The sequence below is a fragment of the Mustela nivalis genome (assembly GCF_964662115.1).
Source record: "Mustela nivalis genome assembly, chromosome: 3".
Lineage (NCBI taxonomy): Eukaryota > Metazoa > Chordata > Mammalia > Carnivora > Mustelidae > Mustela > Mustela nivalis.
Window position 1 is genome coordinate 91,455,615 of NC_139022.1, and position 21,535 is coordinate 91,477,149.

The window sequence follows — 21,535 nt, forward strand, 5'->3', positions numbered from 1 at the left end:
ACTCCATTAGAAAATAAAACTCAACTTTTCACATATTTGCATGTGATTGTATGAGCAAAGAGAAAAGTACAGGAACACATCTCACTTTTATTACTGGTTAGCTATAAAAGACCAATAAAAACCATTCTAACAAAAAAGGCTAAATATTCTGGCTCCTCTATACAGAAAACAAAAAAAGAAAAAAAAAGCTAAATACTAATGAAATAATAATTAAATGAAACTGCAAAATATAAAGTCTTAGTAACATGGGAAATAAACACTGTGTATATAGACAATGACTACAAAAATAAAATTTGATCAGTATCAAAATTATGGCCACTTTTTACCTTACATGTGTAGTTTTTTTTTTTTAATTTTTGCAACAAGATGGAAAAAAGACATGGATTACCTTAACGAAATTTTCGAAATGACAAATACATAAATTTATAAACAGATTTTAAATATAAAGTACATATAACATTACTACATGCTGATTAAAGAAAATCTGGGATTTTCAGAAAAGTAAAAAGGGGAAAACTATTCGCTCTATTATAAAAAAAATTAAAATAAAAAAACTGGCTATCATCTGGTACATTAAAAAAAAATCCTACTCTTTCAAAGAGTGTGGATCTTAATGTTATTAATTAATTTTAACAAATAATCTTAGCTAAGACAAGGCCCAACTCCCCCTTCACATTCACTCCAGCACGGCAGCATATCCAACTCTGCCCATAGCTTGAGTCCTGCTGCACACGCTCCACCCAGCTGCAGTGGCGCGGCTGCTGGGCTCTGCCGGCTACCGCAGACTCTCCCCTGCACTCCAACAGAGGTGCTACGGGCTGAACATCAGCATCCCTCTGTACAGACGTCTCTTCTGACAGCCCCCCCAAGAGGATGTGGATATTCTGCTAAAAACAGGAACGCTGTGCCATTAGGCCCAACAGCGAGAAACAATTGCCCTAATTAGAAACTAGATTCTGACTTCATGTGCCTGGACCAAACCATACATGAAATGAACTGTTTTCTTCTGCAGGTTGGACCATTTCTTAAAAGGCTCTCTAAAGTCCATGGAATATTTCTGTTCCATCAAAGACAAAGTGACCAAATGTAAAGTAAAATAGTAAACTATAAAATGTTAGGCTGGCAGTGCCAAAAGGTAGATGAGGAGTGGAAGAGAGAAACCTCAAAATAAAATTAAAAGGAGATTTATTAAACAAAATAATCATGGGCAATAAAGGTATGATAGATTTCAAATACTAAATTCCCAAGGCAAATATCTCTAGACAAAGCAAAGCCAGATCTTTTCTAAGTCCTAAAACTTCCTTTTGATTGGACAAGTCCCTGTGGAGTCATACATCTCATTTTCTTTGTAGAGACTGACAGCCCTATTTTAACATTCATACTCAACACAATGTCTAGTGGAACCAACTCCATATAGCGTCAGCACATACAGAACGACAATCTTGATTCTGGACCCTTCCAGGGTCATTTGACTACTACCGTACATCGTTCATAACTTTAAAGTCTGTTAAATCCTCCTGACCCCAAAAAAGGCAGCAGGAGCACAAAATCACACAAAAATAGTGACATGAATTAGTGAAGGAAATTTTTTTTTGTAAAACTTAATTGAGGACTTGGTTCTGAAAGAAAAAAGAAAATAGTATAATAGCTGGAAAGGAAAATGAGGCCAAGGAAGGATTTGGGATTTTTTTGCAGATGAGAGGAACGTCACTGATCTAAATGGATGGATCCAACAGAAAAGGGGAAGCTGAAAAAACAGCATAGAAATGAGAGACACAGGCCCTTAAGAGGACATATGGAAATGTCTGAAAACATCTCTTAATTGTCCCAAAGATTGGAGGGCGCTATTAGCTTACAGCAAGTAGGACCAAGTATGCTAAACAATCCTTTACAATAAAGAATTTTCCTACTTCAAATGCCAACAGCATCCCATGACCCTCCAGCTCAGTCATAAATGCTTATTTGCTATATATTAAAACTAACAATTTTTAACTGATGAAATTACACAACAACCCCAATATGAATTGGGTTGCACCAACAGAGATAAAAACACAGTTTCTCAAGCCTCTCAATATTTTGTTTTACAAGGTAATGTATTATCACCCTATTCCATGATTTTTAAAAACTATTTCCCAAACTAAATAATTACTGGGGAATTTTAACACATACTCATACATAAAAGTATAATACCTTTTTACTTTTACCATTTAATAATATCTATCTGTATTCTGATAATATAAAAAAACACACACAAAGGAATCAGGTAAAAATGAAAAATGCATACATTCATGTTCAAAACATGAAGTCCTTAAATTCTTTTAAGGTCTAGAAGGCAAAATAATTTTCCCACATACATGATAAGTTACTATTAGAAGCATATATACACACTCAGGTGGACACAAAGTGAACAGAATATTACTGTGGACTCACCTTGGTTGGCATTTGCACCCTGAGGCAAAGCATTGGTTAAGTTGGGTAATTCACTGCCATGATTTCCATCTTCCCATGGACAGACATCTACACTGTTCCACTTTTTCAGCTGTTTTAACCAACTGGCCTTTTGCTCCAACTTGCAGTGGGGGTTTAAAACTATACACATCCACAGAGCACCTAATTTAAAGGGAGAAAGGGAAGTGAATTTCAAAAATTATAAAAATTTCCAATTCTAATTTCCAATGTCACATTTTAAATGCTTTCAAAATGGACTCAGGTCTGCTGTTTTTATAACTCAATTCTCTCTTTAATCCAAGCCATAAATCTCATACGGAGTTTAATGGAAGAACAACAGAACCCAAATTTGAACCAAATAGCCAAACACTGTTACACATAAAGATGAAAGATGATTTCAAATGCTAACTGTAATCACCTTCCTACTTGTGTGACATTTTGGACAAAAATACCAATAAAGAATAAAACCTTACGGTCCAGTTTGCCACTTTAATTTACAAATGGTTTTTATATATGAATTCTGGAACAAACCACGCTAAATGGTTCTTTGATGCAATAATTAAATTTCCCTTTTTATAATGAAATCATAAAGATATATAATGGGCACCAGCAGTTTCCCAGTTTTATAAGCTGTAAAGTTTATGATATTTTTAAATTAGTATGCATATCTATACATTAATATGCATATTTATATATCAAAAGATCTTTAAAATTCACTTAGACATACCTCCTTAAATGATTTAACCAGAAACTGAACTTATTATAAGTGAAATCACTAAATTTATGTCTTTATGTGAATGAAATTAAATATTTATCAAAATTCCACTTGTTTTTCAAAGGAAAAGCTATAATGAATTTAGAAGGGATAACTCATAATTTGATTTAAGTACAGATAAAATTTACTATTTCACAAGTTCTAAAACTTTAAGTTTTATTTTACTAATTTCAACACAAGACAGATTCTATTATTTCAAACCCATTCTCAACACTTTTTCTTTGAACAGGTACGTGTATCTATATCTATTTTAATCAACTATGTTAGCTGAGTGAATAACAAAGGTAGAAATGAGCAGTTTGTTTTGTCCAAAAGAGATGCTTTACATTCTTCCACATTTAAAATTGGTAAGTTTTCCAAGTGAACATCAATAGATAAATGGATAAAGATGTGGTGTGCACACATACACACTACGGAATATTATTCAGCCATTAAAAATGAAGCCTCTATTTCGAACAATGATGGAACTAGACAGTACAAATGCTAAGTAACATAAGTCAGTCAGAGAAAGACAAATACCATATGGTTTCATTCATATGTGGAATTTAAGAAACAAAACAAATGAACAAAGGAAAGGAGAGAAAGAAACAAACCAAGAAAGAGACTTAACTACAAAGAACAAACTAATGGTTCCCAGAGGGGAAATGGGTAGGGGGATGGGTAAAATAGGTGATAGGGATTAAAGAGTACACTTATAATGATGAGCAGAGTAATGTATAGAATTGTTGAATCACTATACTGAACACCTGAAACTAACATAACACTGTATGTTAACTATATTGGAATTAAAATTAAAAACTTAATTAGCAAGCTTCTTCAATTACAGAATCTGATATTTTAAATATCAAATAACCTTTACCAACAGAAAATAAAAATGGCTACAACCTATTTAAGGCACAGATATTTAAATATTGCATATCTATATTTTCAATTGGCATTTTTAAATGCCAATTAAAAACAAAATGTGATCAGTTAAAATGAAATAAACCCACTACAGCCTATCTCTCCCCAAGAAAACAGAAAGCAGCAACCTGAGTACTCTATAAAGTAAATAAAAGCAAGCAGACTGGAGAAATAAAACTTTAAGAAGTAAGCCACATCACGCTTATTTCCTGTTACATTTTCCCCCTCTGCTATCTCCTGGCACGGACAGATTAGCTCCATTTGGCAACAGAGGGTACATACAGTAAAAACTTAAGAAAAATCTCATCTAGTTGGTGAGATAACTGGGAAAAGTGGCCCTCCTCACACTCAGGAGTTGGAGCCAGGTGGATCCAATCTGTAGGTACCAACAGGTCTAAGTCTAGTGCACCAGAAAGACCAAAAGCAGCAGATCAAAGCTTTGAAAATTATGGATATGTCACCCAAACCAGATAAAACAGAAGTTAAGTATGAATCTACCCTGGTTATTGGTTGTATGCTTTAAAAAAACAAAACAATGCTCCAGAGGACTTTAATAAGACCCAGACTCAGGGGACACCTGGGTGGCTCAGGTCATGATCCCATGGTCCTGGGACTGGGCCCTGCATTGCATGGGGCTCCTTGCTCAACAGGAAGCCTGCTGCTTCTTCTCCCACTCCCCCTGTTTGTGTTCTCACTCTCTGTCAAATAAATAAAATCTTAAAAAAAAAAAAGAAGACCTAGGCCTTCACAACACAGTATTCGAAATGTCCGGCATCCAAAATCACTTGGCTTACAAAGAAACAGGGAAATGTGATCGATTCTCAAGGGAAAATAACAGCAGATGCCGACGAAGAAGAACCAGATGTTAGAATTATCAGTCAGAGATTTTTATAGCAACTATTTTAACTATGCTCCATGAGATGAAGGTAAAAACTAATGAAAGGAGTAAAACACCAACTATTAAAAGAACCAACTAAAAAGTTTAGAAGTGAAAAAAATTATCTGAAATAAAAAATCCACTGGATGGGATCAATGGCAAAAGGGATATGAGAGAGGGAAAAGTTAGTGAATGTGAAGATAGTAATGATCTCATTTGAAGAACACAGAAAATCTTAGACAAGTGGGAAAACATCAGAAGATGTAACCCTTGTGTCATTGGAGCCCCAGAAGATGAGACACAGATACAGAAAAATGTGGAAGAAATGACTGCAAACTTCCAAATTTGGAAAAATTATGAATTTTACAGAATGAAGAGGCTCAGCCAACCACAAAAAGAGTAAATTCAAAGAAAGCCATGCCCAACATCTCATAATCAAATCACTAAAACCAAACCTAGATTAAAAAAATCTTGAGGGGCGCCTGCGTGGCTCAGTGGGTTAAGCCTCTGCCTTGGGTTCAGGTCATGATCCCAGGATCCTGGGATGGAGCCCTATGCCGGGCTTTCTGCTCAGCGGGGAGCCTGCTTCTCTGCCTACTTGTGGTCTCTCTTTCTCTCTGTCAAATAAATAAATAAAATCTTTTTAAAAAATTAAAAAAATAAAAATAACTCTTGAAAGCAAAGACTAAAACATCATATATGGAAGAACAACTCAAATAATTTGGGATTTCTCATCAGAAATCACAGAGGATAAAGGACAGTGGAACAGCATCTTCAAAGTGTTGAAAGAAACTGAAGCGTCAACACAAAATTCTATATTCAACAAAAATATTGCTCAGGAATGTGGTGAAATAAAGTTATCCTCACATCAAGAAAAACTAAGCATTTGTTACCAAAGAGACTTGTTCTAGAAGAAATGATAAAGGAAGTACTTTAGGCTAAAGAAAAATAATACCAGAGTGAACTGGGAAATATAGGAATAAAAGAAGAGCAATAGAAATGATACATACCTGACTACATATAACAAGCTGCTTTTGTTCTTTTAAGCTGTTTAAAATAAATATGAGTATTGAAAGCAGCAATATGGATACTGCCTTGTGGCATTTTAAATGTATGAAGATGTAATACACATAAAAACTATAACATAAAGAAGGGAGAGTAAAGGGACCTAGAAGATTGTTAAAACTCTATAGTCTACTTAAAGTGGCAAAATATGAACTCAAAGTAGACTGGTTAAGGTTAAGTATGTTTATTATAATACCAAAACCATTAAAACTATACAAAGAGACACAAACAAAAAAGACAATAGATTAAATGAAATACTAAAAAAGGTTAGAACAATCCAAAGAAGAGGAGAAAGCAGGGAAGAAAGAACAAAGGAATAAAAACAGAGAGGATAATAAACAGAAAACAAGTACTAAATGGTAGACTTAAATTAAACTACATCAATAATTACATTAAATGTAAATGATCTAAACATAAAAATTTAAAAAGATAAAATTAGATTAAAAAGCAAGACTCAACTTTATGCTATGTACAAGTAAGCTATTTTAAATGTAATAACATAGAGGGATTAAATGGAAAAGGACAGAAAAAGATATAGTATGTAACCACTTTCAAAATAAAGCTGGTGGCCATATTAATATCAGACAAAGTAGATTTCAGAAAAAGAAATACCTCAGATAAGGTGAGACATAATAGGATAAAAGGGTCAGTTCTCTAAAAACACATGAGGATCCCAAATGAATAAAGCTAAATCTAACACTAAGATTTCAAAATACATGAAATATTTAGCTTAAAGCTTACAGGAGAAATAGAAAAATTCATAATTATATTTAGAAACTAATATTCCTTTTTCAATAATGAAACAAGTAGACAGAAAATTAGCAAGGATGAATACCTAAATACCTCAATGACATTTACAGAACATTCATTCTACCTATTACTAGAAAAAACAAAACAAAACACTACTCTTTTTAAAATGCACAAAGAATATTCACCAACGTAGTCTGTATTCTAGACCGTAAAACAATTTTGATAAATTTGAAAGAACTGAAAACATACAAAGTATATTCTCTGATGTAACAGAATTAAACCAGAAATCAATAACAGGAAGATATTTGGAAAATTCCCTAAATAACACTTATTCATAAATAACTCGTGATTAAAAGAGGAAGTGACAAGAAAAATCAGAAAATACTCTGTACTGAATGAAAACACAACAAAATCTGTGATCAGCGGCTAAAACAAGAATAGGGGGAAATGTATAGTATTAAGTACTTCCAGTAGAAAAGAAAAGCAATAATCTAGACATCCACCTTAAGAAATTAGAAAGAGAATGAGAAATAAACAGCAAACAAAAGGAAGGAAATAACAGATCAGAAATTAATTAAATAGAAAACTGCCCACCTCCCAAATTCTATGAAACCAAAAGATGAATGAAATCAATAAACCTATAATTAGAGAGAAAAAAAAGAAAGACAAACTATCAGTATCAGGAATAGAAGAGGACATATCATTATAACTCCTAAAGAGGCATTAAAAGGCTCACAACAGAATTCTATGAATAACTTTAGGCCCATAAATTTAACTAATTAGATAAAATAAATTCCTTGAAAATAAAAAATTACTAGAGTTCACTAAGAAAGCAATAATAACCTGAATAGTAATAAACTTATTAAAGAAATTAAATCTGTAATTAAAAATCTCTGACAATGCTGGTCCAGATTTTTCCCTGGAAAAGTATATCAAATATTTAAGAAAGAATACCAAGGGACGCCTCGGTGGCTCAGTGAGTTAAAGCCTCTGCCTTTGGCTCAGGTCATGGTCCCAGGGTCCTGGGATCGAGCCCTGCATGGGGCTCTCTGCTCAGCAGGAAGCCTGCTTCCCTTTCTCTCTCTGACTGCCTCTCTGCCTACTTGTGACCTGTGTCAAATAAATAAAATCTTAAAAAAACAAACAAAAAAAGAGTACCAATTCCACACAGTATTTTCCTGAAAACAGAGAAGGGAATGGTTTCCAACTTATTTTAAGAGGCCGGCATTACCCGGACACCAAAACCAGACAAAGATATTACAAGGAAATACAATTACAGATCAGTATCCCTCAAGAACATAGAAGTAAAACACCTCAACAAAATATTAGAAAATCTAATTAAGAAATATACAAAAAGGAAAATAAACCACAACCAGTACAGTTTATCCCAGGAAAGCAAGGCTGGATTGACATTAAAATTCAGAGTCAGTAACTCATTTTATTAACAGTCTAAGAAAAAACAAAAACAAAAACATGACCATTTCAACAGATGCAGAATAAGCAATTTTTTTCAACAAAAAAAGAAACTGACAAAATCCAACATTACTTCATAACAAATAAAACTCTCAGCAAAACAGGAACGGAAGATAACTTGGCCTGATAAAGTCATCTGCAAAAGAAATCCTACATTAACATCATAATGGCAAAAGACTGAATTTTCTTTCTGAGATCAAAACAAGGCATAGATGTGGGCTCTTACCTCTAGTGCTCAAAATCACACTGGGAGACAGATCATCTGAAGCGCCGGCGCCATAACCAGCACCGAGCCTGATGAAGGCCTCCATCTCAAGATGCAGCTTTACTAATAAATGCGTAAGACTGGAAACAACCTGAATGTCTTTGAACTGGTGAACGGATAAACAAACTGCTGTATTCATATAACTGATCACTACCCAGTAGTAAGAAACAAAGCCCTGACACACACATAATATCTCAAATGCCATTATACTTACTAAGTGAAGGAAGCCAGAAGCAAAAGGATATGTGTCTGAACACACACATACACTCATTATTTAATTTACAGAACATTTTAGAAAAGGCAAAGCTAAAAGGACTAATCACCAATACAAGGATTGAGAGTCAGCAATGGAAATGACACATGGGAACAGTGTGAGGGAAATTTTTGGAGGGGATATAACCATTTCATATGTTGATTGTGGTAACTGTTACAGGACTCTATTCATTTGTCCTAACTCAAAACTGTACAGCAAAAAATTCAGAAGTATGTATTTTTTCATAGTTACAATAGACATTTACTTAAAGTAATTCATTTGCAGTCCAAAGAGTGCTAAATTGTACATTTCAGGTTTAATCAACTTCTTAAAATTACTTTGAGGACAGAGGCAACCACAAATGTCAACTATGGGGGCACCTGGGTGGCTCAGTGGGTTAAAGCCTCTGCTTTCGGCTCAGGTCATGATCCCAGGGTCTTGGGATCAAGCCCCACGTCGGGCTCTATGCTTGGCGGGGAGCCTGCTTCCTCCTCTCTTTCTGCCTGCCTCTCTGCCTGCTTGTGGTCTCTATCTGTCAAATAAATAAATAAAATCTTTAAAAAAAAAAAATGTCAACTATGATCCTTTCTTTGCCCATTTTTCTCTCTCCCTCCTCTTTCCTGCCTAACCTCTTTCAGATATCATTTAAGGTAGAATTTATCCTCACATATTGTCCACTTCTTTTTTTTTTTTCCAAGATTTTTTTAAAAAATTCATTTATTAAAGAGAGTATGAGAGAGATCACAAGCAAGGGGTAGGGGTAGAGGGAGAAGCAGACTCCCCACTAAGCAGGGAACCCAAGGTGGGACTCGATCCCAGGACCCTGGGATCATGACCTGAGCCAAAGGCAGACGCTTAACCAACTGAGTCACCCAGGCACCCAATTCACTGCTCTTTATGCAAAATCTGCTGCTTCGCGGTCAGGTGCAGCGCTCCCATAATGTGAGTCATCTTGTTACTATCAAGATTCCTAGGAAGTCTTGTTATGGCTTCTGTTACACCATCATTCTCACATACTGTATCATCTTGCATTAACCCCAATTTATTGAACCCTGCACCACTATAATACCATTTTTTAATACCCCCAGTCCCCAAGTGGATGCTGCAATGGCAGGCCTGCTCTCCATGATGCTCCAACACAACAGGCATATGTATTTTCATAGTATTTACAATATATTTTGAAGTATTGTAAGAATTTTACTGTATGTAACTTACAAAGCAAACTACTGCTACATCATATCAGTATCAAACAATATTGTCTATTGGTACCCCAAAGATTTAAGTAAGAGCATTCTTTTGGCAGGAATTCTCTAACATGCCAATGGACATTGCATAAATTAATACCTTATTAATCCTATGCCTTTCCCATGCCCAGAAACAGAAAATTAGCTTCTAATGAAATATGACCACACACTGTCACAAAGCAAGGGACAAATTCAAATGGTACCTGAAGAACCCCAAATTGACAGCCTTTTCCACCAAAGCGCAGTAGAAAATGGATATAACTTTACCAGGTTTTAGGTTGTGGATTGATGAGCACCTTAACAACATGAAAAAACTTACATGTAAGTAATTAAATAAAAACTATATATTGGATCAAAATTGCCATTGATATTTATGAGGTTACACCAAACTAAAAGAAATTGCCAAATCATCAAATTACCTTTTTAAAAAGTAAAATACTAATATTCAACAGCTAATGCTTAAAAATTAAGAATATTTAGGGGCGGGGCAGCTAGATGGCTCAGTGTGTTAAGCCTCTGCCTTCAGCTCAGGTGTCCTGGGATTGAGCCCCACATCGGTCTCTCTGCTCGGCGGGGAGCCTGCTTCTCCCTCTCTCTCTGCCTGCCTCTCTGCCTACTTGTGATCTCTCTCTGTCACATGGATAAATAAAATCCTTAAAAAAAAAAAAAAAAAAAAAAAAAGGAGTATTTCGGGGCACCTGGGTGGTGCAGTCAGTTTAAGTGTCATACTACTGGTTTCAGCTCAGGATGGTGAGATAGAGTCCTGCATCGGGCTCCATGCTCAGTTTGTAGTCTGCTTAAGACTCTTGCCTTTTCTCTCTGCTCCTTCCCCACATTCTGTGTCTCTCTCTAATAAATAAATAAAATCTTTTATAAAAAAGGATTTTATTGGGGCGCCTGGGTGCCTGGGTGGTTAAAGCCTCTGCTTTCAGCTCAGGTCATGATCCCAGGGTCCTGGGATCGAGCCCTGCATCGGGCTCTCTGCTCGCCAGGGAGCCTGCTTCCCTTCCTCTCTCTCTGCCTGCCTCTCTGCCTACTTGTGATCTCTGTCAAATAAATAAATAAAATCTTTTAAAATTATTTATTTATTTATTTATTTGACAGAGAGAGAGACACACACACACAGCAAGAGAAGGAACACAAGCAGGGAGGTGGGAGAGGAAGGAGCAGGCTTCCCGCCGAGCGGGGAGCCTGATTTGGAACTTAATCCCAGGATGCTGGGATCATAACCTGAGCCGAAGGCAGCCGCTTGACAACTAAGCCACCCAAGTGCCCCTAAATAAATCTTTTTAAAAAGGACATTTTAAGTTTCTCTTCCAAGATGTTTTCATCTTATAATTATACTAATCTTAAATGAACACATAATCAGACAAAACTAAAATCAAGAAGTTGCCCTGAAAGATGCACTGGATAGTAGCTTCATCATCAAGTTGTTAGTGTATTAACAAGGTTATGTAAAAGGGCAACAAGTACATTAATACTGACAATGTGATGTAAATGTTTTTCCAAAATGAGTGATTTATCTTCAATGTGTCCATTATGAGTAAGAATTGTGTATTTTGGGGTCCTGAGATGGAGCCTGATATTGGGATCCATGTTGGGTGTGAAGCGAGGTTAACATTCCCTCTCCCTCTGCTCTCTCTTTCCCTTTCCAAGAAAGAAAGAAGAAAAAAACCCCCCAAAACCTCAAATGGATTATGGTCCTTGAACGCAAAATCCTGTATGTTCTTGGAAACTTTAAATAATGATTTCTATAATTTGAGGAAAAAAGAAATCAATCTTAGATTTTCATGCTTACATTTCTCTAATTAGAAAATTTCCATTTTGAAGAATGAGAAAAAATTTCAAAAGCCAAGCCTTTATTAATTTGCCTATAACATTCGTTCATTGCTCACCTCCCCAAAGAGAGGTTTCATCCTGAAAGGATGTTCTTAATGTTAGATTCAAGTTCAGAGCTATAATAGATATGGTCTTTTATCTTAACAATCACCACTACAAAAGCTGTAATTAGCCTTAATAACCAAATTAACCAAATTGAGTAAGTCATTCTCCAAATTTTATTAATTCAGAGTCCCACTTTGGGCATTTATCTCCTTCCCCTCCAACACATGCCTGAAACATTTGTAGTTTTAAAAATAAAGCTCTTTGATAATTAAACACTTCATTCTGCCGTCTGTCAGAAACGTTAAACCTTGTAAAGACTCAACCAAAAATACTACACAGAACTCAGTGAGAACTTAGCATTTCTAGCACCTACCAGAGGACCTGGCATCTATAAAGGTATTATTGGTTCTTTCACAAAGGACACTTAATTATTTGCTATGAATTACAATGAAAACAAATTCAATACTTTTAAATTGCTTTCCTAGCTTCAATGCCTCAAAGTGTATAGAGGCAATTATCAAATCACTGGTGTGTGCATCATTCAGTTTCTGTTATCCACAGCACATTTCAGCTCTAGTCCAGCTTTTCCACCATTCAGCATGCTTTTTACCCTTCTTTCCACTAAGCCATCTAATGTGCAGGCAGTGATTTTACCAAAAAGATACACTGTAACATACAAGCCAAAGTAAACCAAAACTAGGAAGACAACTCCACTGGGAAGAAGAAAAAGATGAAAGAAAGCATTCTTTTGCACAAGGCAACCAGTTGCAAACCACTCCATAGTCTTAAACCTGTTGACATCCTACAACTCACCAAACAGTGAGCGAATGTCGGCAGACAAATACTGAGGCAGAAGACAAACCATCACAAAGACCTTTCTGGTTACTTCTGCATTTCACCAGTAGCAGTGCCAGCGAACAAGCACGTACACTCCCAGGAAATGTGGGTAACAAGAATTAATGAATTTGACATGCCCTGAAAGCCTGTCGTCTACATCAAACATTTAGATGCACAAATTACTATCACTCTGCCCTACCTCATATACCCACTGTCCTACATTTCCAACTAGAAATGTTTGATAAACAAGCTCTGTTCTGGAAAGGGCAAGGTATGCCCCAGGCCAGCCCACCTAGTGTCTCTGAGGTGGTAGTTCCCCACTTATACAATAGGGATAATAATCCCTACCTACCTCATAGGGCTGTTTAGATTTAAAGTGTTTCCAAACTGCAGAGTTTACTCAGCTCCAAAAGGTACACTCCCTGCAAACCCCTGTGTAGAAGACTCTGACGTTAAGGACACAGAGACTCAAAGATTAGAACAGGAATGGAGGGCTCAGATCCCAAGTGATTCTGTGAATACCCTTACAAGTATTTTATAGTTGATCAACTAAAACTATTAAGAGGACATATTAAATAAACAAAATTATCTGTGACATTAAACACTTAAGCTAGTAATAATGTGTTCCTGTAAATTTCTATTTGCTGTATGATTATAGCAGGAAACATCTTTTAGTCTCTCCTTTTCCCTTGGTTTCAACAATAGGCTTTTAAGGGTGTTTTGTTTTCTGGTAGGCACTGTTCTCTCCAGCCTCCCAGACCCCAGGTAGGGCCCACAGGGCCACTCAGAAGTCTGAGATGCTTTGGGTAATTCTGACCTTATCTAGTCACATGGAGGAGGCTCTCAACCTCATCCCTATTCCTATATTTTGTCTGTCCATGATAACTTCATGCCAGAGGATGGACAAAGAGTGCAGTACTGAAGCCTGAAGCCTGTGTATACTGATCCTTTAGCACCCCCTTCTTTAGCATCTTTGCCAAACTTCTAGCTACCAACCAATCTACTTCGCCTCTCTTTTTCATTTTCAGTGCCCAGGGTGCTAGAGTCTTTTACAGGAATACAAAATTAAGTTACCTGAGCTCAAGTTCTTATTATCAGGAGGAAAAACCCAGAAGTCAAATCAGGTGAAATTGGTATAATGAGAATATGAAAGTGAGAAAGAACTACTCTAAAAAAAATAATAATAAATTATTAAAAGTGGAGATGCAAGGACTCTAGGGTGGCTCAGTTGGCTAAGTGTCCTACTTTTAATTTAGCTTAAGTCTTATCTCAGGATCGTGAGTTCAAGCCCTGTTGCAGAATATGCTAAGATTATGTTACACTGTTTATTAATAATAAGCATTCATTTCTGACAAACTATCTGACTTAATCCGACATAAGGGAAAAACTGAAATAAAAGAACATAATTTTCACACATTTTATATCCTATAATTTGGCATTCAGAAAATAACCATGAGAAGAATCACAAAGTATTACCAATTGTAATTACCAATTATTACCAATGGTAATTAGATAGATTACCAATATTCTGGCTATCTATTACTATGTAAAAACCTACCCTAAACCTACTGACTTAATAAAGAATGTATCATTGTATCTCATGATTCTGTTGGTCAGAAACACTCTCTTCCTAACTTTCCCCCTGCCTTAACACGGCCCCTCCATGTGGATAGCATGGGCTTTCTCAGAGCATGGCAGCATCAGGATGTGAAACTTCAGACTTTTTACATGAAAACTCAGGGACCCAAGACAGAACCTTCTAAAGACAGGAAGTGAACTGCTGGTCACTTAATGTTTGGGCCCAGAAACTGGCCCAGCATTTACTCTATCATATTCTGTTGGTCAAACAATTTTTAAAAACTGACCAGATACGAGAAAAGAGAACAAACCCCATGTCTCAATGACAGAATAACGAAAGATCTGTGGCTATCTTTAATCTACCACCAGTTACCAGGAAAGATTAGAAATTTGCTGGATTACAAAACGGAAAACAAAGGTATTCACTAATGAGTATGAGCATGTTGTTAGTTAAGCTAATCAAAACCAAATAAACTATTGAACATATGAGAACAGCTGCAAGTAAAGCAGTAAAAAACAAAACAAAACAGACACAAAAACAAACAAACAAACAAAACCACCCAAAAAGTCATTATGAAAACTTAACAGCATAAAAGGTGTCCCAACACACAATGCAATATTAAATAAGTGCTGGTTTGTATGCTAATTTTTTATCCCTTCAAGGAAAATCCTAACAATATCAGGTTACACATGTTAGGTTTCTAATTAGAGTCTACATTTAAAGTTCTAAAATGTCTGTCTTTAGGGTACAAATCATTCCATCTAGTTCAGCGAACATAACATACTTCTAAAAGTGAATGGCATACTTTACATATTGACAATAATTGCTGCTATTTGACTTTTCATCTCCCCCAACCCTGTACTATATACTTTAGACACATAATCACATTTCACCCTCACAAAAACTCTGTACAGAGAAGGAAACTAAGGTTCAGAGAAAAGAAGAAAGGTATTGTACTTCTATTAAAGATGGGAACCAGATTCGTGCTCCCTAAAAACCAATATTCTCAATAGTTGGGTATTTAGCCTCTGCCTACCTATGTGGTCAAAAAGAACTCCTATAGGGGTGCCTGGGTGGCTCAGTGGGTTAAGCCTCTGCCTTTGGCTCAGGTCATAATCTCAGGGTCCTGGGATGGAGCCCTGAATTGGGCTCTCTGCCTGCCTCTCTGCCTCCTTGTAATCTCTGTCTGTAAAATAAATAAATAAAATTTCTAAAAAAGGAAATAAAAAGATCTCCTATACGTTAGGATTCATATGTGCAGCTATGCATACATAGACTCCAAGATTAATCATTTTTGTCTTTTGCCAGAATCATCATTCCATTTCTCATATTTAAGCAGTATAATATGAAGGGGCGCATCACTGTCTAAAATTAGGAAGAAATCTTAAAGGCACAGCTAAGAAACTCTGTACTTTGTTTAACCATGTATTCTTATGTACTTAGAACATGTCTCTCCCATGTAGAGAAAGCATCTCCAACAAAAACGGACACAGGTCCATCTAAAAAGAGCCTAATGAAACCAAAGAAAACCACATTTTTCAAAACTGACAGCCACAGCAAAACAAGCAATTTCACTGGAGATTAAAACAATAGACAAGGGCTCCTGGGTGGCTCAGTGGGTTAAGCCTCTGCCTTTAGCTCAGGTCATGATCCCAGGGTCTTGGGACTGAGCCTGCATCATGCTCTCTGCTCAGCAAAGAGCCTGCTCCCCGCCTCCCTCTCTGCCTGCCTCTCTGCCCACTTGTGATCTCTCTGTGTGTCAAATAAATAAATAAAATCTTTTAAAAAACAAAACAAAACAGACAAACAGAAGCCCACCTCCTAATTTAAGACTTATAATTCAAATTGGAAGAAATCTGTTTTCTCTGAACATACAGTGTATTCTGAGGTCTGTTGGAATAGAGTGGCATCAGCATTTCCGGGATGACACCCTTGCGTGTGACTGAGTGTGCCCTTAGCCTGCGACTGCACTGCTCTGGGTGGAGCATCAGGGTTTGTGATTGAAGAGATCAACTGGCCATTCTCTAGTGCCAACCTCCCAGAGTCAGTGATACTTGCTTTTAAAGTCCCTTCTACAGCACAGGGTTTGGTAATATGCAAATCAATTCAGTAATTAAAACAAAGGTAAACATTTTCCATATAAGACACTTTGAAGTTTTTGCTAAAGGTAGCTCTTCCCCCTATTTTCCAGAAGATATGGTGTATATAACGCTAATGGGGAGAGCACAGGTGTAGTAGCAAGTGGGGAGCAGAGGGCAGAGGAGTAGGGCAACCAACACTACCCTCTCTAAAGGTGAAAATACGAAAAGTTAGTGATTCCCTTTTTCCTATCTCAAAGGCAGAGAATGAAAACTGTTACATAGCTCCATTCCTACTTTTTCACTTGATCTTAGCCAAAAGGCCGAGAAGCGATCCATTCCTACTTTTTAATATCATGTTTCTTCTTACAAAATATTAAGAGACGAAGTAAAACAATCACTTGTGGTATTTCCCAGGGTTCCACAGTTATAAAACAATTCATAATATTTATCATATTTATTTTTGTTCTCAGAGGCTATTATGAGAGGCTAGAATTTCATGCATGATCCAATTAACTAATTATACTTATTTAGAGGCCATGAAATGCCTAATTGCAGTCACAAATAGGAGATCACTGGGATAATTAGTTGTGCTAGCAAAACTATAGTCACAAAATTTCTTGGGTCAGACCACACAAAAACTGTGACCCTAATTATAGTATTGTTTGCAGCACAATTCAGTATTAATATGTTTGTCACCTGTGTTTGAAGAGTAAGTTTAACTGGTGAAAACATTCCCCTTACTTTAAATTCGCTATGCTAGTTTCTAATTCACTACAATACTTCTGCCAAATTTTCAAAATAATACATCAGGTATATTGTTCAGAGAGAGCTTTCGAGATAATTTAAGCCAAGCAGGGCTAACCTCTAAGCAAAAAGGCACAGGTTTGATTACCATCTGACCAGGCTCTGAGAAAAGACTGAAGGAAATAACCATCTTTTTGTTGTAAAAAAAGAAAAGAAACGACCGATCTTTCAAAACAGCTAACAGGTATCTTCTAAATGCCAGAATGTTCCCTTCTGGCAAACCTGTGGTCCTCATCTGATATGCAGTTTTCCCATTCCATTTGATTTGTCAGTGCTTTCAGACCAACATGCAAAATTCACCAACGACAGCCTGACCTTATTGGGAATCTGCTTCTACAGAAATGACCAGAGCCAGCTCTTCTACCACTCACCTCCCTTCTCCTTTTTGAGGGAAGGAGGAATGACAGAAAAAATCAGAAAGAGAAAAAAGGCACATTGACAAGTCTTTCTTGGACAACAAAAAGGGCAGTCAGTGTTAGTGAGGGGAAGGAATGTGAACTAGGGTAACTGTCAAGAGCACTTTCCATGGACTCTGCACTGGCTGCTTGACTAAGCTGCCTTTAAGACTGGTTCTAACGATTCTTCCAACAGTCCAAGGTTCAAGAAATCTACTTCTGAAGACTCCTGAGATCTTCATGATGTCTCTGTCCTATCAGCATTCTCCTGGGCCCACTTTCCCAATGCAGGCAAAAGACTGCTAGAATGAAAAACAAAGTGTTATTATGCATTATCTCATCACCTTATTTTAGGTCATGAGAATTCACATTATTGTCATTTTACAGATAAGGAAACCAAGGTTCTCTCTAAGATAGGGGAGCTGTCCAGGGCTATACAGATAGTAAATAAGAGGATCAGAATCCATACTTAAGACCATCTGACTCCAATAAATCTGTTCTTTATATTCCAGTTCAAGGTTTTGAAAACTCAAACAGTCTAGGTGAGCTTGTCTCTATTCACCCCTCTGAAAAGGCATGCTTTGCCTGGGTGTCTTACATTTGAATATATGTTATAAAACTGACACAGAATAGTGACTGTGAATACGAAATATATTAGCTCTATCTTCAAAGTTTTCTGAAACAGGTCCTACACGATATTAACTTCATTTCTTCAGTTCTCTTAGGCAGTCTCGGGCTACTTTTTATTTTCCCCTTATTCACTTTGTTTCCTAACTAGACTATAAGCTTCTAAGGACAGTGCCTACCAAAAGGCACTGTAAACAGCAGCTTATTGTTAATTGAGCTGCTGTTTTGCTAAGGTACGCTATCATCCACCAGCCACATTTAGGGATAAGTGCTACTCTGAACAAGCAGGACAACAACTGGCCATGGAGAATACCAATTCGGGATAAAAGATCATCAGGAGCCCTAACAAAAAATAATCAAATTTACCAATAGTTATGATTATGGAATACTGATGAATACACTTTAGCACTACAGTTATGTAAGAATCCCCAGAAAAAAAGGACTGCAGTAATCAGTCATATCAGAACTGCAATTTTATTCATAAAAACAGTTTCTTAAAGCATGGACTTTTCTATGGAGTTTAGAAAGAACCTGTGATGGGTGCCAAGTTTCTTGGAGAACAGAATGTTTCATTTTGCTCTAATTCATTCTATTACTGAATTAAACTCTGATGTATTGGTCTTGACAAGCGCTTCATGCTGATTGTATTGTGTATGATAGTATAATCACTCCCCATGCATTTCCCACTGGCTGGCTGATTAATGCAATAGATTACCTGCAGCACTGATGGCAAGGGGGAATCATTGCCCTTCTGTACTCTAAACTGTTTGTATTTCAGTGTGTGTGTGTGCACGCACATGCGCCCACACGCATGCAAGCGTTCAGGCATACACAGGCAGCCATGAATATCCACCATGGGAGGAGAAGGCAGGATAAGTCAGAAGGGGAAGAAAAGAAAACTGAGGACACAGTGAAGATGATGGCCTTTCAAATACTGTTTTCAGTACACCAAAAATAATCACTTCCTAAGGCTTCCAGACAGGTATTTAACACTACACTTCAGTTATTCATTCATTATTTTACTCACAAATATTTTACTATATGCACCAACTACATGCCAGGCACATATTTTCCCCCACCAACTATATGCCAGGCACATTTTTTTCCCGTACATGTACAGGAAAACTAACGAAAAAAAGTGTCATTTTCAGTGTTCTGATCAGTGTACAAGAAGGGAAAAGGGGTGTGAGTTTATCACATGAACATTGATATAGAGATGGAAAAGGATGGCTCTGGAATTAGTTTAAATGTACCAAAAAGACAGCAACTGACAAGATCATTAAGTACAGCGAGTGGCTTAAATGGTTTCAAAACAAAAATCTCTCAGACTAGGTGGTCTACCTAGGACATAATGTTTAACTAAGAGCATCCTCTACGTATGATCAGTATGTATGGCAAACAGGTTGCTGAACATACTAATGTCATCTTTAAATGTCTACATGTTGGATGTCAGACTTTTGTGGTCTTGGCACATTCTGAAAGCATTCTTCCTAACAGGATTTTCTTCCACTTCCAAGCTTCTATTTGACCCAAGTGCCCTGTTTACAGTCCTCACATCCAAACCCCTTAGCCCATGTTCATCCACAAGAGAGACTAGCTTCCAATCTAAGCCATTTCAAGGTTGCTAATAACTTAAGTCTGATTCCTGACTGATGAATTCTTACTCTCTCCTCCAGGTTTGCCCAAGCAAATTTTGAAATTTACTAAGATACCCCAAAAGGAAAGGGGCTGGGGAGCACAAGGAAGGGTCAAGAAGGTATAGTTGGTCATGGTTCAAATTTACAGAGTTTTGGATTTCTCTGTCAAAGGTTAACTTTGTAAGAGAAGACAGAGAGTTGGAAGTGTTAGCCACATTTCAGACAATTACCATCACTACTCTCGGTTATTCATTTCTAGATCAGAGCCCGAGAAAATAGCCTAGAACCCAGGCACTAACTCATCCAAGCAATTTACAGCGGAAGCCCCCTTCCTGTATTTTACCAGACAGCATACTATTCTCATTCCAATTTGGGATTTTTTTTTAAAAAGATTTATTTATTTATTTATTTATTGGTCAGAGAGAGAGAGAGAGAGAGAGAGAGAGAGCGCAAGCGAGCACAGGCAGACAGAGTGGCAGGCAGAGGCAGAGGCAGAGGGAGAAGCAGGCTCCCTGCTGAGCAGGGAGCCCAATGTGGGACTCGAACCCAGGACGCTGGAATCATGACCTGAGCCAAAGGCAGCCGCTTAACCAACTGTCCCCCAATTTGGGATTTTTAAACACTAAAATATTGTGCAGTTGTTAGGTAAGCTTATAGCAGCTTCACAGAAATTCGCCTGCTATAAATCACTTATCAACCTGTCTTCTCCTTAAAATAAAATATTACTTCTACAAGTAAGTCATTCTTTAGTAGACCTCTAGGAAGAGCAGCTATTTAAAAGCCCACTGAAGACAGTCACAATCAAGCATGTACTTTTAATCTCAGAATCCTTTGTCTTAGAGAAATCTTAACAGAGAGCTTAAGTGTCAAGTGATAAAAGTCACTCTGTCAGGATTGAGAGGACTTGCCTCACCCACCCACACTCTCTTCCTCCCTTTCCAACCTCAGGGGCTTCTATGAGGCACTGCGGACCCCCTGTCTAAGAGACACCCATTAATCATTTTCCTGGGTTCTCCTGCCCCCTCATTAACCCACCTAAGCTTGAATCAACTACAAAAACATTTGTAAAGCACCTTGCTCCATATGATACCCATGGAGAACAGCCTAAGTGGCTGCTTCTGTCCTCCCTTGGCTTCCACCTCTTTCAGTCTAGCTCTTGGCATCTCTGATTCCCCATGAAGCCCCTGGGAATCTCAGATGGCTTAAATGAGGCTTCTCAGACCTCGTTAATTTTTGTATGCTGCCACTTCAGCGTAAGAAATGGTGAGAGGAAATTATCCCCAGCCTGTCCTTCCTTCATTCTCATTCTCTCACTTCTACCACTCTAGTGTGATGGTGCTCTCTAGAGATCCACAATCTAGCAAGGAGGCTGCTCCCTCCCTCAACGACAGTTCCCTTTGGTGGCAGTTTCTTGAGGGCAAGTGCACTACTAACTCTTAGGAAATGGGAAGAGAAGAGAACTTTCCTAAAATTGCTATAAGGAAGAAAAGGATACTTTATATCAATACTCTGACACTCCTAGCAGCCATTACTCTGAGAATAGTTACCTACTACCAATGGACACATCTTACAAAGAAAACAAAACAAAACAAAAAGTAATTGGAACCCATTCTTGATGCAAATAATGCTACCAGCATA

The 21,535-nt window shown here is 37.2% G+C and overlaps 1 protein-coding gene across 1 annotated transcript in view; it reads right to left on the reverse strand.

Moving 5' to 3' along the window:
• The window catches only part of ZSWIM6 (zinc finger SWIM-type containing 6), a 196,013-nt gene that overhangs the window by 22,530 nt on the left and 151,948 nt on the right, over positions 1-21,535 (reverse strand). Inside the window, exon 5 of the mRNA XM_082725879.1 lies at positions 2,431-2,610. Coding sequence (XP_082582005.1) covers positions 2,431-2,610 — 180 coding nt within the window. The remainder of the gene's footprint in view (positions 1-2,430; positions 2,611-21,535) is intronic.